At 44.9% G+C, this 12574-nt stretch overlaps 1 protein-coding gene across 1 annotated transcript in view; it reads left to right on the forward strand.

Moving 5' to 3' along the window:
* Positions 1-12574, forward strand: part of LOC132765871 (deleted in malignant brain tumors 1 protein-like) — a 74135-nt gene that overhangs the window by 46161 nt on the left and 15400 nt on the right. The window contains exons 11-12 of the mRNA XM_067463260.1: positions 22-141; positions 10658-10963. Of these exons, the coding sequence (XP_067319361.1) occupies positions 22-141; positions 10658-10963 (426 nt within the window). The remainder of the gene's footprint in view (positions 1-21; positions 142-10657; positions 10964-12574) is intronic.

A 12574-nucleotide genomic window follows, 5' to 3' on the forward strand; every position in this document is an offset into this window, starting at 1 on the left:
ACTCAATCTCTGTCCTTCCAGTCCATGTGCCCCAAATGGCTTCACTGAGGCTCACTCGGCAATTTAAAGGCAACATGGCAGCCACTCCACCTCCTCCTTCCTCCTCCATCAGCCCTGATTGGCGGAGAGGCATGCCCACAAGTTTGGCTTTGCCTCTCAGCAGAACTGTGGCCTGTGAATTCTATTGCCTGCCCACCCCCCGAATGAAGACACAGGACAACAGTTATGGGTTTAAAACTGGGCAACTTTTATTGTTACCATTTTAATTTGTAACTGAATTTCTAATTTTCTAACATGCATTCGTAATGAACATTGCCGAGGTGGTGTCCCTTCCCGGCCTACCCCTCGGCAAAATAGGGCGAAGCACCCGGTCCCCTGGTGAGCTAAACCCGGGTAACCTTTTAGGAAAATGTGATGGAGGAATCTTCCTCAAGGCTATTGAGGTCAGATCCCTCCCATTTCAAAGCCATTTATCTTTTATATCTCAGCTTGTCCAGTATACCATTCGGTGATATTTCTGTTGATGGGGTGCCTAGGGTGCACACCAAAGATAACTCCTTTTGCTGTTTTTCCGCCACAAGATGGAGGCAAGTGTCTACTTAGCCCCCATCTCCCCAACCTTCAAAACAGCCCTTGTCAATTTGTGCCAAATTTATAACAACAAATTGCCCAATTTAGATATACCTAATCCACTTCAGATTCATGTAATTGTGTGGCATGTACTGTTTGACCATAATATTGTGAGCAGACTTGTGTGGTAAGTGTTAGCACTTTCGACACCGTAACATGCATATATAGCTAGGTTCAGGAATATTGTAACCAGTGGCGAACCTGGGAGCGCCTCCAGTGTTCCCATAACATAATAATTGCTGTAAGTGGCAAACCTGGGAGCGCCTCCAGTGTTCCCATAATATAATAAGCACAACCAAATGCAGTAACAGGTGGCGAACCTGGGAGCGCCTCCAGTGTTCCCATAACCTAATAAACATAGTAAATGTTGCAACAAGTGGCGAACCTGGGAGCGCCTCCAGTGTTCCCATAATATAATAAACTGTCACGGTCCGAAGGGGTGATCCCTTCCCCCGGCCAGTGAAAGCCAACTGGGAGAACCTTTTCCCAACACTAGGGAACCGAATCCCAAATTGACTCCGACCGCCACTCTCGTCAATGGTGATGATGGTAAGCCACTGAAGTTGGCCACTCGAGCATCTCTAAGCCGCCACTGCATGCCGAGGCCTCTACCAATATTGGATCATAAATCAGTATGAGGCGGGAACTGGAGCTGAAAAACTCAATAACAAAATCAGCGGGGGGGGGGTGTTGTACCCCTCCCCCTTCCAACAAGGGGACGTCTGTCCCACAGCTTTCCCCTGTCAAGCCTCGGCGGCCCCTCTGTACTGATTATTGTGGTTAGCACATTGATTGAATAAATCCACTCAGCTAAAGTAAGGAAGTAACTTGTTCCTAGCACTAGCCATGATGTGCCCCTTAAGTGAAATAGCAGAAACATATCCGGAGTCTGTAGGTTGAAGCATAGCCCTCTCTTCTCTAGGTCTCTGTATCCCTTAGACAGACCTATCCTAATCTAGGACGTGTTGTCCTAACTGGTATATCACAACCTAAAGCCATGAATTAGCTTAACAACTCTTATCTATGCATGTGTATACAATCTCGGTGGCAGAGTCTTCGTCTCATATATATGTTCTTTTTAATTATTGTAACCTTCCCCACTCACTGATGGCGTTAGCGACTATCGATCGTATCCACGCTAAAAGGCCCCCCAATTGACTATAGCCTGTGTTGTGTTTTGTAAGTTGTTTTGGATACCTCACTTCGCCTTGTTTTGAACTTTAAGTATGTTGAAGCCTATATCTAATATCAATCGAACAGGCCTGATAACCAAAAAAGGGGGGGTGGGGGGGGGTCTGTAACTTGGAATGGAACTATTAGAGCTGGAAGTTTTTTGTATATATTTTATACATATATATATTATGTTATTATTATTATTTCTACTATAACTAGAACAAACATGCCAAAGGACATCTGTATAAATATATCATTTGTGAAATAATCAGTGTTGTCTCTGTAGAGACACTGCTGATCATGGTAGTCTTGTTTATTACATTGGGCTGTGAGATACCGCCCTCTCAACTATTTCCCTTGGTTGGCTTGGAAGGCTTACAACTGGTGTATTGTTTGATATGTCTTATTGTTGGGTGATGCATGTTGCAGCAAGATCTGGGATTAGTGAGGAAATAGCAGGTTGAAGGGCAAAGGATCTCCAGCAAAGGATCACCGCCTTGTCGGGGCGCTGGAGGTTGAGCACCTCAATGATGTCATGAGCGAAACCGTGAAGGGCCACCCAAGACGGGACGGTTGTGGCAGAGAGGTCAGACCAAGCGTGATCCCTGGGGAAGGCAATGGCAAACCACTCCAGTATCCTTGCCAAGAAAACTAAATGGACCAATACAACCAGAGATATGTCGGTATGCCATTGGAAGATGGGACTCCCAGGTCGGAAGATGGCCAAAATGCTACTGGGGAGGAGCAGAGGATAAGTTCAACTAGCCCCAGATGTGATGACGCAGCTAGCTCAAAACCGAAAGGAAGGCTAGCGGCCGACGGTACTGGAGGTGAACGACGAATCCGATGCTCTAAAGATCAACACACCATAGGAACCTGGAATGTAAGATCTATGAGCCAGGGCAAATTGGATGTTGTTATTGGTGAGATGTCAAGACTAAAGATAGACATTCTGGGGGTCAGCGAACTGAAATGGACTGGAATGGGCCACTTCACATCAGATGACCACCAGATCTACTACTGCGGACAAGAGGAACATCGAAGAAATGGAGTAGCCTTCATAATTAATAAGAAATTCGCTAAAGCGGTGCTTGGATACAACCCAAAAAATGACAGAATGATCTCAATTCGAGTGCAAGGAAAGCCTTTCAACATTACAGTGATCCAAATATACGCCCCAACCACAGCTGCTGAAGAAGCAGAAGTAGATCAGTTCTATGAGGATCTGCAGGATCTACTGGATAATACACCAAAAAGAGACATTATTTTCATTACAGGAGACTGGAATGCCAAGGTGGGAAGTGGAAATGACAACTGGGATCACAGGCAAGCATAGTCTGGGAGAACAAAATGAAGCGGGATGCAGGCTGATAGAATTTTGCCAGGAAAACTCGCTGTGTATAACAAACACTCTCTTCCAACAACCTAAAAGACGGCTTTATACATGGACCTCACCAGATGGTCAACACCGAAATCAGATTGACTACATCCTTTGCAGCCAAAGGTGGCGGACATCCATCCAGTTGGTGAAAACAAGATCTGGGGCTGACTGTAGCTCAGATCACGAACTTCTTATTGCCCAATTTAGAATAAAACTAAAGAGATCAGGGAAAATACACAGACCAGTTAGATATGATCTCACTAACATTCCTAGCGAATATACAGTGGAAGTGAAGAACAGATTTGAAGGACTAGATTTAGTAAACAGAGTCCCAGAAGAACTATGGACAGAAGTCCGCGACATTGTTCAAGAGGCGGCAACAAAGTACGTCCCAAAGAAAAAGAAAACCAAGAAGGCAAAGTGGTTGTCTGCTGAGACACTGGAAGTAGCCCAAGAAAGGAGGAAAGCAAAAGGAAACAGTGATAGTAAGGGGAGATATGCCCAGTTAAATGCGCAATTCCAGAGCTTAGCCAGAAGAGGTAAGGAACTATTTTTAAATAAGCAATGCATGGAAGTGGAAGAAGACAACAGAATAGGAAGGACAAGAGACCTCTTCCAGAAAATTAGAAACATTGGAGGTAAATTTCAGGCAAAAATTGGTATGATAAGAAACAAAGATGGCAGGGACCTAACAGAAGCTGAAGAAATCAAGAGAAGGTGGCGAGACTATACAGAAGATCTGTATAGGAAGGATAATAATATTGAGGATAGTTATGACGGTGTGGTGACTGAATTAGAACCAGACATCCTGAGGAGTGAGGTTGAATGGGCCTTAAGAAGCATTGCTAACAACAAGGCAGCAGGAGACGACGGGATCCCAGCTGAACTGTTTAAAATCTTAAAAGATGATGTTGTCAAGGTGATGCATGCCATTTGCCAGCAAATATGGAAAACACAAGAATGGCCATCAGACTGGAAAAAATCAGCTTATATCCCCATACCAAAAAAGGGAAATGCGAAAGACTGCTCAAACTTCCGTACAGTGGCCCTTATTTCTCATGCCAGTAAGGTAATGCTCAAGATCCTGCAAGGAAGACTCCAGCAATACATGGAGCAAGAGTTGCCAGATGTTCAAGCTGGGTTTAGAAAAGGCAGAGGAACGAGATACCAGATTGCCAATATCCGCTGGATAATGGAGAAAGGCAGGGAGTTTCAGAAAAACATCTACTTCTGCTTCATTGACTATTCTAAAGCCTTTGACTGTGTGGATCATAATAAATTGTGGCAAGTTCTTGGCGGGATGGGCATCCCAAGCCCCCTTCCCTCTCTCCTGAGGAATCTGTACAAGGACCAAGTAGCAACAGTCAGAACTGACCCCGGAACAACAGACTGGTTCAAGATTGGGAAAGGCATCCGGCAAGGCTGCATACTCTCACCCAACCTTTTTAACTTGTATGCAGAACACATCATGCGATGTGCGGGGCTGGATGAATGCAAAGCTGGGGTGAAAATTGCTGGAAGAAACATTAACAACCTCAGATATGCAGATGACACCACTCTGATGGCCGAAAGCGAGGAGGAGCTGAGGAGCCTTCTAATCAAGGTGAAAGAAGAAAGCGCAAATGCCGGGTTGCAGCTAAACGTCAAAAAAACCAAGATCATGGCAACAAGAATGATTGACAACTGGGAAATAGAGGGAGAAAATGTGGAGGCCGTGACAGACTTTGTATTTCTAGGTGCAAAGATGACTGCAGATGCAGACTGTGGCCAGGAAATCAGGAGACGCTTCCTTCTTGGGAGGAGAGCAATGTCCAGTCTCGATAAAATAGTAAAGAGTAGAGACATCAGACTGGCAACAAAGATCCATTGCCTAGTCAAAGCCATGGTCTTCCCTGTAGTAACCTACGGATGTGAGAGCTGGACCTTAGGGAAGGCTGAGCGAAGGAAGATCGATGCTTTTGAGCTGTGGTGTTGAAGGAAAGTGCTGAGAGTGCCTTGGACTGTGAGAAGATCCAACCAGTCCATCCTCCAGGAAATAAAGCCCGGCTGCTCATTGGAGGGAAGGAGACTAGAGACAAAGTGGAAGTCCTTTGGCCACATCATGAGGAGACAGGAAAGCCTAGAGAAGACAAATATGCTGGGGAAAGTGGAAGGCAAAAGGAAGAGGGGCCGACCAAGGGCAAGATGGATGGACAGCATCCTTGAAGTGACTGGACTGACCTTGAAGGAGCTGGGGGTGGTGACGGCCGACAGGGAGCTCTGGCGTGGGCTGGTCCATGAGGTCACGAAGAGTCGGAGACGACTGAATGAATGAACAACAACAACTTATTTGAAATATTGTAGAAAAAAGTTTTTTGAGTCTCAATCTGATACTAAGAATTTGGGTGGATTTTATTGGCACAAATTTCACATGTGGTAGAAAACAGCATTTTCTGTGCAGAAATTACTACATTTATGCAGAAATACTCATTTGTGTATGGAAAAACAGCCTGGAGTTGAGACCTGATCACAAGTCTCAGTAGATATCTATGGACTGGAAGTCCCTCATCCTGATTTCCTCCTCATGAAGAAGTGAGAATTAATCTTTTCTCCTGATCGCCAGGTTATTTTATTTTTTATTTATCGTGTCAGGCAACCAAACAGTTGTGTTACATTTTTTATAGAACAAACATACATACATACATACATACATACATACATACATACATACAAAAGACAGAGTTTGCAAGCTTGGTAGTTGATTAAATGTCCTTTGACCAGTATCTGGCCACTTGGAGTGCGTCTGGTGTTGCCGCAAGAAGGTCCTCCATTGTGCATGTGGCAGGGCTCAGGTTGCATTGCAGCAGGTGGTCAGTGGTTTGCTCTTCTCCACACTCGCATGTTGTGGATTCCATTTCTGAAGGTTGGCTCTGCATCTTGTGGTGCCAGAGCGCAGTCTGTTCAGCGCCTTCCAAGTCGCCCAGTCTTCTGTGTGCCCAGTGGGGAGTCTCTCATTTGGTATCAGCCACGGATTGAGGTGCTGGGTTTGAGCCTGCCACTTTTGGACTCTCACTTGCTGAGGTGTTCCAGCGAGTGTCTCTGTAGATCTTAGAAAACTATGTCTTGATTTAAGTCGTTGACGTGCTGGCTGATGCCCAAATAAGGGATGAGCTGGAGATGTCTCTGCCTTGATCCTTTCACTATAGAATGATAGAATCATAGAATCAAAGAGTTGGAAGAGACCTCATGGGCCATCCAGTCCAACCCCATTCTGCCAAGAAGCAGGAATATTGCATACAAATCACCCCTGACAGATGGCCATCCAGCCTCTGTTTAAAAGCTTCCAAAGAAGGAGCCTCCACCACACTCCGAGGCAGAGAGTTCCACTGCTGAACGGCTCTCACAGTCAGGAAGTTCTTCCTCATGTTCAGATGAAATCTCCTCTCTTGTAGTTTGAAGCCATTGCTCCGTGTCCTAGTGTCCAAGGAAGCAGAAAACAAGCTTGCTCCCTCCTCCCTGTGGCTTCTTCTCACATATTTATGCATGGCTATCATATCTCCTCTCAGCCTTCTCTTCTTCAGGCTAAACATGCCCAGCTCCTTAAGCCGCTCCTCATAGGACACATTCCAGCTTGTCAATATCTCTCTTGAATTGTGGTGCCCAGAATTGGACACAATATTCCAGGTGTGGTCTAACCAAAGCAGAATATAACATGGGGAGCATGACTTCCCTAGATCTAGACACTATGCTCCTATTGATGCAGGCCAAAATCCCATTGGCTTTTTGTGCCGCCACATCACATTCCTGGCTCATGTTTCACTTGTTGTCCACGAGGACTCCAAGATCTTTTTCACACGTACTGCTCTCGAGCCAGGCATTGTCCCCCATTCTGTATCTTTGCATTTCGTTTTTCCTGCCAAAGTGGAGTATCTTGCATTTGTCACTGTTGAACTTTTGTTAGTTTTGGCCCATCTCTCTAATCTGTCAAGATCGTTTTGAATCCTGCTCCTGTTCTCTGGAGTATGGCTATCCCTCCCAATTTGTCGTCTGCAAACTTGATGATCATGCCTTCTAACCCTTCATCTAAGTCATTAATAAAGATGTTGAACAGGACCAGGCCCAGGACAGAACCCTGCGGCACTCCACTTGTCACTTCTTTCCAGGATGAAGAGGAAGCATTGGTGAGCACCCTCTGGGTTCGTCCATTTAACCAATTACAGATCCACCTCACCATAGTTTTGCCTAGCCCACATTGGACTAGTTTCTTTGCCAGAAGGTCATGAGGGACCTTGTCGAAGGCCTTACTGAAATCCAGGTACACTTCATCCACGGCATTCCCTGCATCTACCCAGCTTGTAACTCTATCGAAAAAAGAGATCAGATGAGTCTGGCATGACTTGTTTTTGATAAATCCATGTTCACTTTTAGCGATGATCGCATTTGTTTCTAAGTGTTTGCAGACCACTTCCTTAACAATCTTTTCCAGAATCTTGCCCGGTATCGACGTGAGGCTGACCGGACGGTAGTTGTTTGGGTCATCCTTTTTTCCCTTCTTGAAGATTGGGACCACATTGGCCCTCCTCCAGTCTGCTGGAGCTTCTCCCGTTCTCCAAGAACTCTCAAAGATGGTTGTCAATTGTTCCGAAATTACTTCTGCTAGTTCCTTCAATACTCTTGGGTGTAGTTGATCTGGCCCTGGGGACTTGAACTCATTTAGAGCGGCCAGGTATTCCTGGACGACTTGTTTCCCAATTTGGGGTTGGATGTCCTCCAATCCCTCATCCACTCCATCTTGCTGAGGTTGAAGATGACTTTCTTTTTGTGAGAAGACCGAGGCAAAGAAGGCATTAAGTAGTTCTGCCTTTTCCCTGTCCCCTGTCAGCATTGCCCCATCTTCTCCTCGAAGAGGCCCTATCGCCTCCTTGTTTTTCCTTTTTCTACTGACATAAGAAAATAATCCCTTTTTGTTGTTTTTAATGTCCCTGGCAAGCCTGAGCTTGTTTTGTGCTTTAGCCTTGCGGACCTTTTCCCTACAGGTATTGGCTATTAGTTTGAATTCTTATTTTGTGATTTCTCCCTTTTTCCACTTCTTGTGCATGTCTCTTTTGTGTCTTAGCACAGTTAGAAGTTCTTTGGACATCCATTCTGTCTTCTTTGCACTTGTCCTATTGTTTCTTTTTGTTGGCACGGTTTGTAATTGCGTCTTGAGTATTTCACTCTTGAGAAACTCCCATCCATCCGTAACTCCCTTGTCTTTTAGTATCTGTGTCCACGGAATGCTGCTCAGTGTTTCCTTCATTTTTTTGGAAATCAGCTCTCCTAAAGTCCAAAATGCAGGTTTGACTTGTCTTAGTTTCGGCCTTCCTTTGTACCTCAAATTGCAGGAGCACATGGTCACTTGCCCCTAAGGATCCTACCACTTCAACCGCATCGATCAGGTCCTCTGCATTTGTTAGGATGAGATCAAGAGTAGCCAATCCCCTTTTTGCCTCTTCTACCTTCTAGACCATGAAATTGTCTGCAAGGCAAGCGAGGAATTTGTTGGACTTTGTACTCTTGGCTGCTACTTCCCGGCGGATGTCAGGTGGTGCAATACCTGACATCCGCTAAGCAGTGTAATTTCTCCAGTGGTGTAGGGCGCAGACACCCCGTGATAATGCGGCATGTCTCATTAAGAGCCATGTCCACTGTTTTAGTGTGGTGAGATGTGTTCCACACTGGGCACGCATACTCAGCAGCAGAGTAGTACAGCGCAAGGGCAGATGTCTTCACTGTGTCTGGTTGTGATCCCCAGGTTGTGCCAGTAAGCTTTCGTATGATATTGTTTCTAGCACCCACTTTTTGCTTGATGTTCAGGCAGTGCTTCTTGTAGGTCAGAGAATGGTCCAGAGTGACTCCCAGGTATTTGGTTGCACTGCAATGCTCCAGTGGGATTCCTTCCCAGGTGATCCTCAGAACTTGGGATGCTTGTCTATTCTTGAGATGAAAAGCACATGTCTGTGTTTTGGATGGATTAGGGATCAGCTGGTTTTCCCTGTAATAGGCAGTAAGAGCACCTAGAGCTTTGGAGAGCTTCTGTTCTACCATCTCAAAGCTCCCTGCTTGAGCAGTAATGGCGTGATCATCAGCATAAATGAAGCTCTCTGTCCCTTCTGGCAGTGGCCGGTCATTTGTGTAGATGTTGAACATGGATGGAGTAAGCATGCTCCCCTGAGGCAGGCCGTTCTTCTGTTTCCGCCATCTGCTTCTCTGGCCCTGAACTCAACAAAAAAGCTCCTGTTTTGTAGCGGGTTTCCTATGAGGCAGGTGAGGTGGTAGTCCTTTGTGAGATTATACATTTTTCTCAGGAGGAGGCGGTGGTTCACAGTATCATAAGCTGCAGACAGGTCTATGAAGACAGCTCCTGTGATCTGCTGCCTTTCAAAACCATCTATGTGCTCTGTCAGGTTCAGCACTTGCGATGTGCAGCTTTTGCCTTTCCTGAAGCCAGCTTGCTGTGGAATCAGACAGGGGTCTATTTTTTCCATAATTCTATGCAGAATGAGTCTCTCCAGAACTTTGTAGAGGTGGCACAACAAGGAGTTTGGTCTATAGCTTTTTGGGTCATTACGGTCTTTGCCTGGCTTCAAGAGGGTGATGACTCTTGCTTTCCTCCAGATTTTGGGGATCTGACAGGATGCAGTGCAGTTGTTCATCAGCTCCAGCAGCTAGCGCCTTGCTTTTGGACCAAAGTTATTGATTTGTTCCATCCGTAGGTCATCCAGGCCAGCTGCTTTGCCATTTTTACATTTATTGAGAGTCATGTCCAATTCAGTAGATGTAAAGGGTTCATAAAGGTTGTTGTTCTCAATCTCTCGTTGTCTGGCTATTGGTTTCTTTCCTACTTTGGTTGCAAAGTTGGGTTTCCCATTCTTCAAGAGTCAGTGTGCTATCTGATCTGCCCTTATGTTGGCATGGGGATTAGTTTGTGAGGGGTCATTGCTCAGCCATCTTAGCAGCCTCCACGCCTTCTGGCTGCTCATGCCCATGTCGACTTCTGTGATTGCCAGGTGGAAATGCATATGTTCCTTTTTGGGCAAGATTGCATTGGTGAGGAAGTAGCCATGCACAGTTCCATAATTCAGTCTGTGCAATATTCAAAAGTGGAAATAGGACTCTCAGACCAGAAGTATTTCTCCTCTTCCTCTGTGACCCACGTTATCCCTATAGATGTGCTAAACTTTTTGGGAGAGACAATAAAGAAGAAGCAGACATTATAGCATTCGACTGGTGCTCTTTATTCCTTGTGTAGGGGCAGTCAGAGAAATATAATATTAATTTTACAATGTAATTCAGAATTAGAATTAAATACAAAGATTTAACATTTCTGATTTCTTCTGAAAGTTTCCACAGAACATTTTTATTGATTTCTCCACTTGGTACAAAAGCTGTGTTTAAACTGCTAAATCTAATTATATGGGTACATTTCAACATTATTTTATTTTCTCCCATCAGAGGCTCGCCTGGTGAATGGCCCAAATCCCTGCTCTGGGTGGGTAGAGCTGCTGCACAACCAAGAGTGGGGAACCGTGTGTGATACCAGCTGGGACATACATGATGCTCAGGTTGTATGCAGAGAGGTGGGCTGTGGCAATGCCCTCAAAGCATTCAGAGGAGCTCATCATGGCCAAGGATCTGGTCCCATCTGGCTGGAGGGACTGAACTGTACGGGGAAAGAGGCATCCCTGAGGGAGTGTCCCCGAAGCCCATGGGGAGAGCACCACTGCAACCACAGCCAGGATGCCAGCGTGGAGTGCACAGGTAGGTTTCTGGCAAAGAATGCAGGAGAAGAGGGCATGAAAAGAGACAACGGCAGAGGCAGAGTGCCAAGGGGTTTTGCAGCACTTTGGAAATTTACTGCAAGAAAGAAGTAAGTGTCAGAAGCTTGTGTAGACTAAGATCTACTTCCTCAGATACCTGAAGTTAAGTGCCTAGAAACAGATCTTGGTAGCTATGAATAAGCACTGGCCACATTTCCAGACCCACATGCCTCCATGTGGGTATGGAAATGCAAACAACCTCCAAGCAAACAACCAAATCCTTCATTTATAAACATGCTTTTCACATATGTTCAGTTCCAGAAGGCAGGAACCCCAAACTAATAGAATTAATCTGCTACAGTATTCACTATATGTACTCCCAAGACTTGGGACTAATCTACTACAGAATTGCAGAACTGCATTGATGGTCACGTATAGCTTCCAACTGGGACCACTTTGATAATTAATTCTTCTAAACCATTCGGGACAATAATACTATTTCCTCAAGAGTTCTTATTGGCAGAGATTTACACGTCTTCAATCAGCTTCCCAATCTGGAATGTTTTCTTAACTACTGAGAGGACACACAACACAGAGAGGGAGATGGGACCTTGCCAACCTAGATGCCAAATCTGCCCACTCAGGAAATGACATCATAAGACCTGATCACATCACCCACAATTTTGGAGGTGCTCTCACTTATTGAATCATAGAGTCGGAAGAGACCTTGTGGTCCATCCAGTACAAGCCCTTTCTGCCAAGAAGAAGGAAAATCACATTCAAAGCACCCCTGAGAGATGGCCATGCCACCTCTGCTTAAAAGCCTCCAAAGAAGGAGCTTCCACCACTTGCCTTTTAATTCTACTGTAGCGTTCAGGGTTATTCTTAGTAATTTAAAGATCTTCTCCATCAGGCAGGAAAGCATAGTTCTTTTTATGTGCCATATCAGTAAAAGAGTCAGACCTCCTGCAATACCATCAAGGACACAAAACATGCGGCAACACCTGGCAAGACTACTTCAATACATGATTGTTTACAAACATTTAAAGATCAAGCCACTCAAAATGTTAATTTGTACAAATGATTCTTATCTTCAACAAGATATGAATAATAATAAACCTCCATATTTTTATATCCAGGTAGATATCAGGAACAATAAGTAAGTTTTTCTACCTACAACTTTCAGGCATTCAGCAACTTTCCTCTACAAAGAAAGGGAACTACACAGCCTTTCTACAAAAGCTTCACAACTTTCCTAGAAAACCATCTAATTTTCTGTAAACCATTGCTGTTCAGAAAATGCTCACTTCTAGCCTAGAAACATCTGCTAGTTTCCATGAGCTTTCCCAGTTGCCAGCTGAGCATCCTCACCTGAAAACACCTTGTCTAAATTTTCTATTTTTTTTTGTTTATTTAGAGATTTTTTACTCCACTTTTCAACCACAAAGGCACTCATAGCAGCTTACCATCTACATAAGATAAATTAGATGTAATACATAAGAGGGTGTTTTGTTTATCTGCATTAGAGATGGGGAAAGGCAGGGGGAAGCCAGCTGAGAATGGATGATACATGATGCTTGAGAAGAACATCAGGGGTGCTCTGGGAGGATGC

This window comes from Anolis sagrei, chromosome 2 (assembly GCF_037176765.1).
Source record: "Anolis sagrei isolate rAnoSag1 chromosome 2, rAnoSag1.mat, whole genome shotgun sequence".
NCBI classification, from domain to species: Eukaryota; Metazoa; Chordata; class Lepidosauria; order Squamata; family Dactyloidae; genus Anolis; species Anolis sagrei.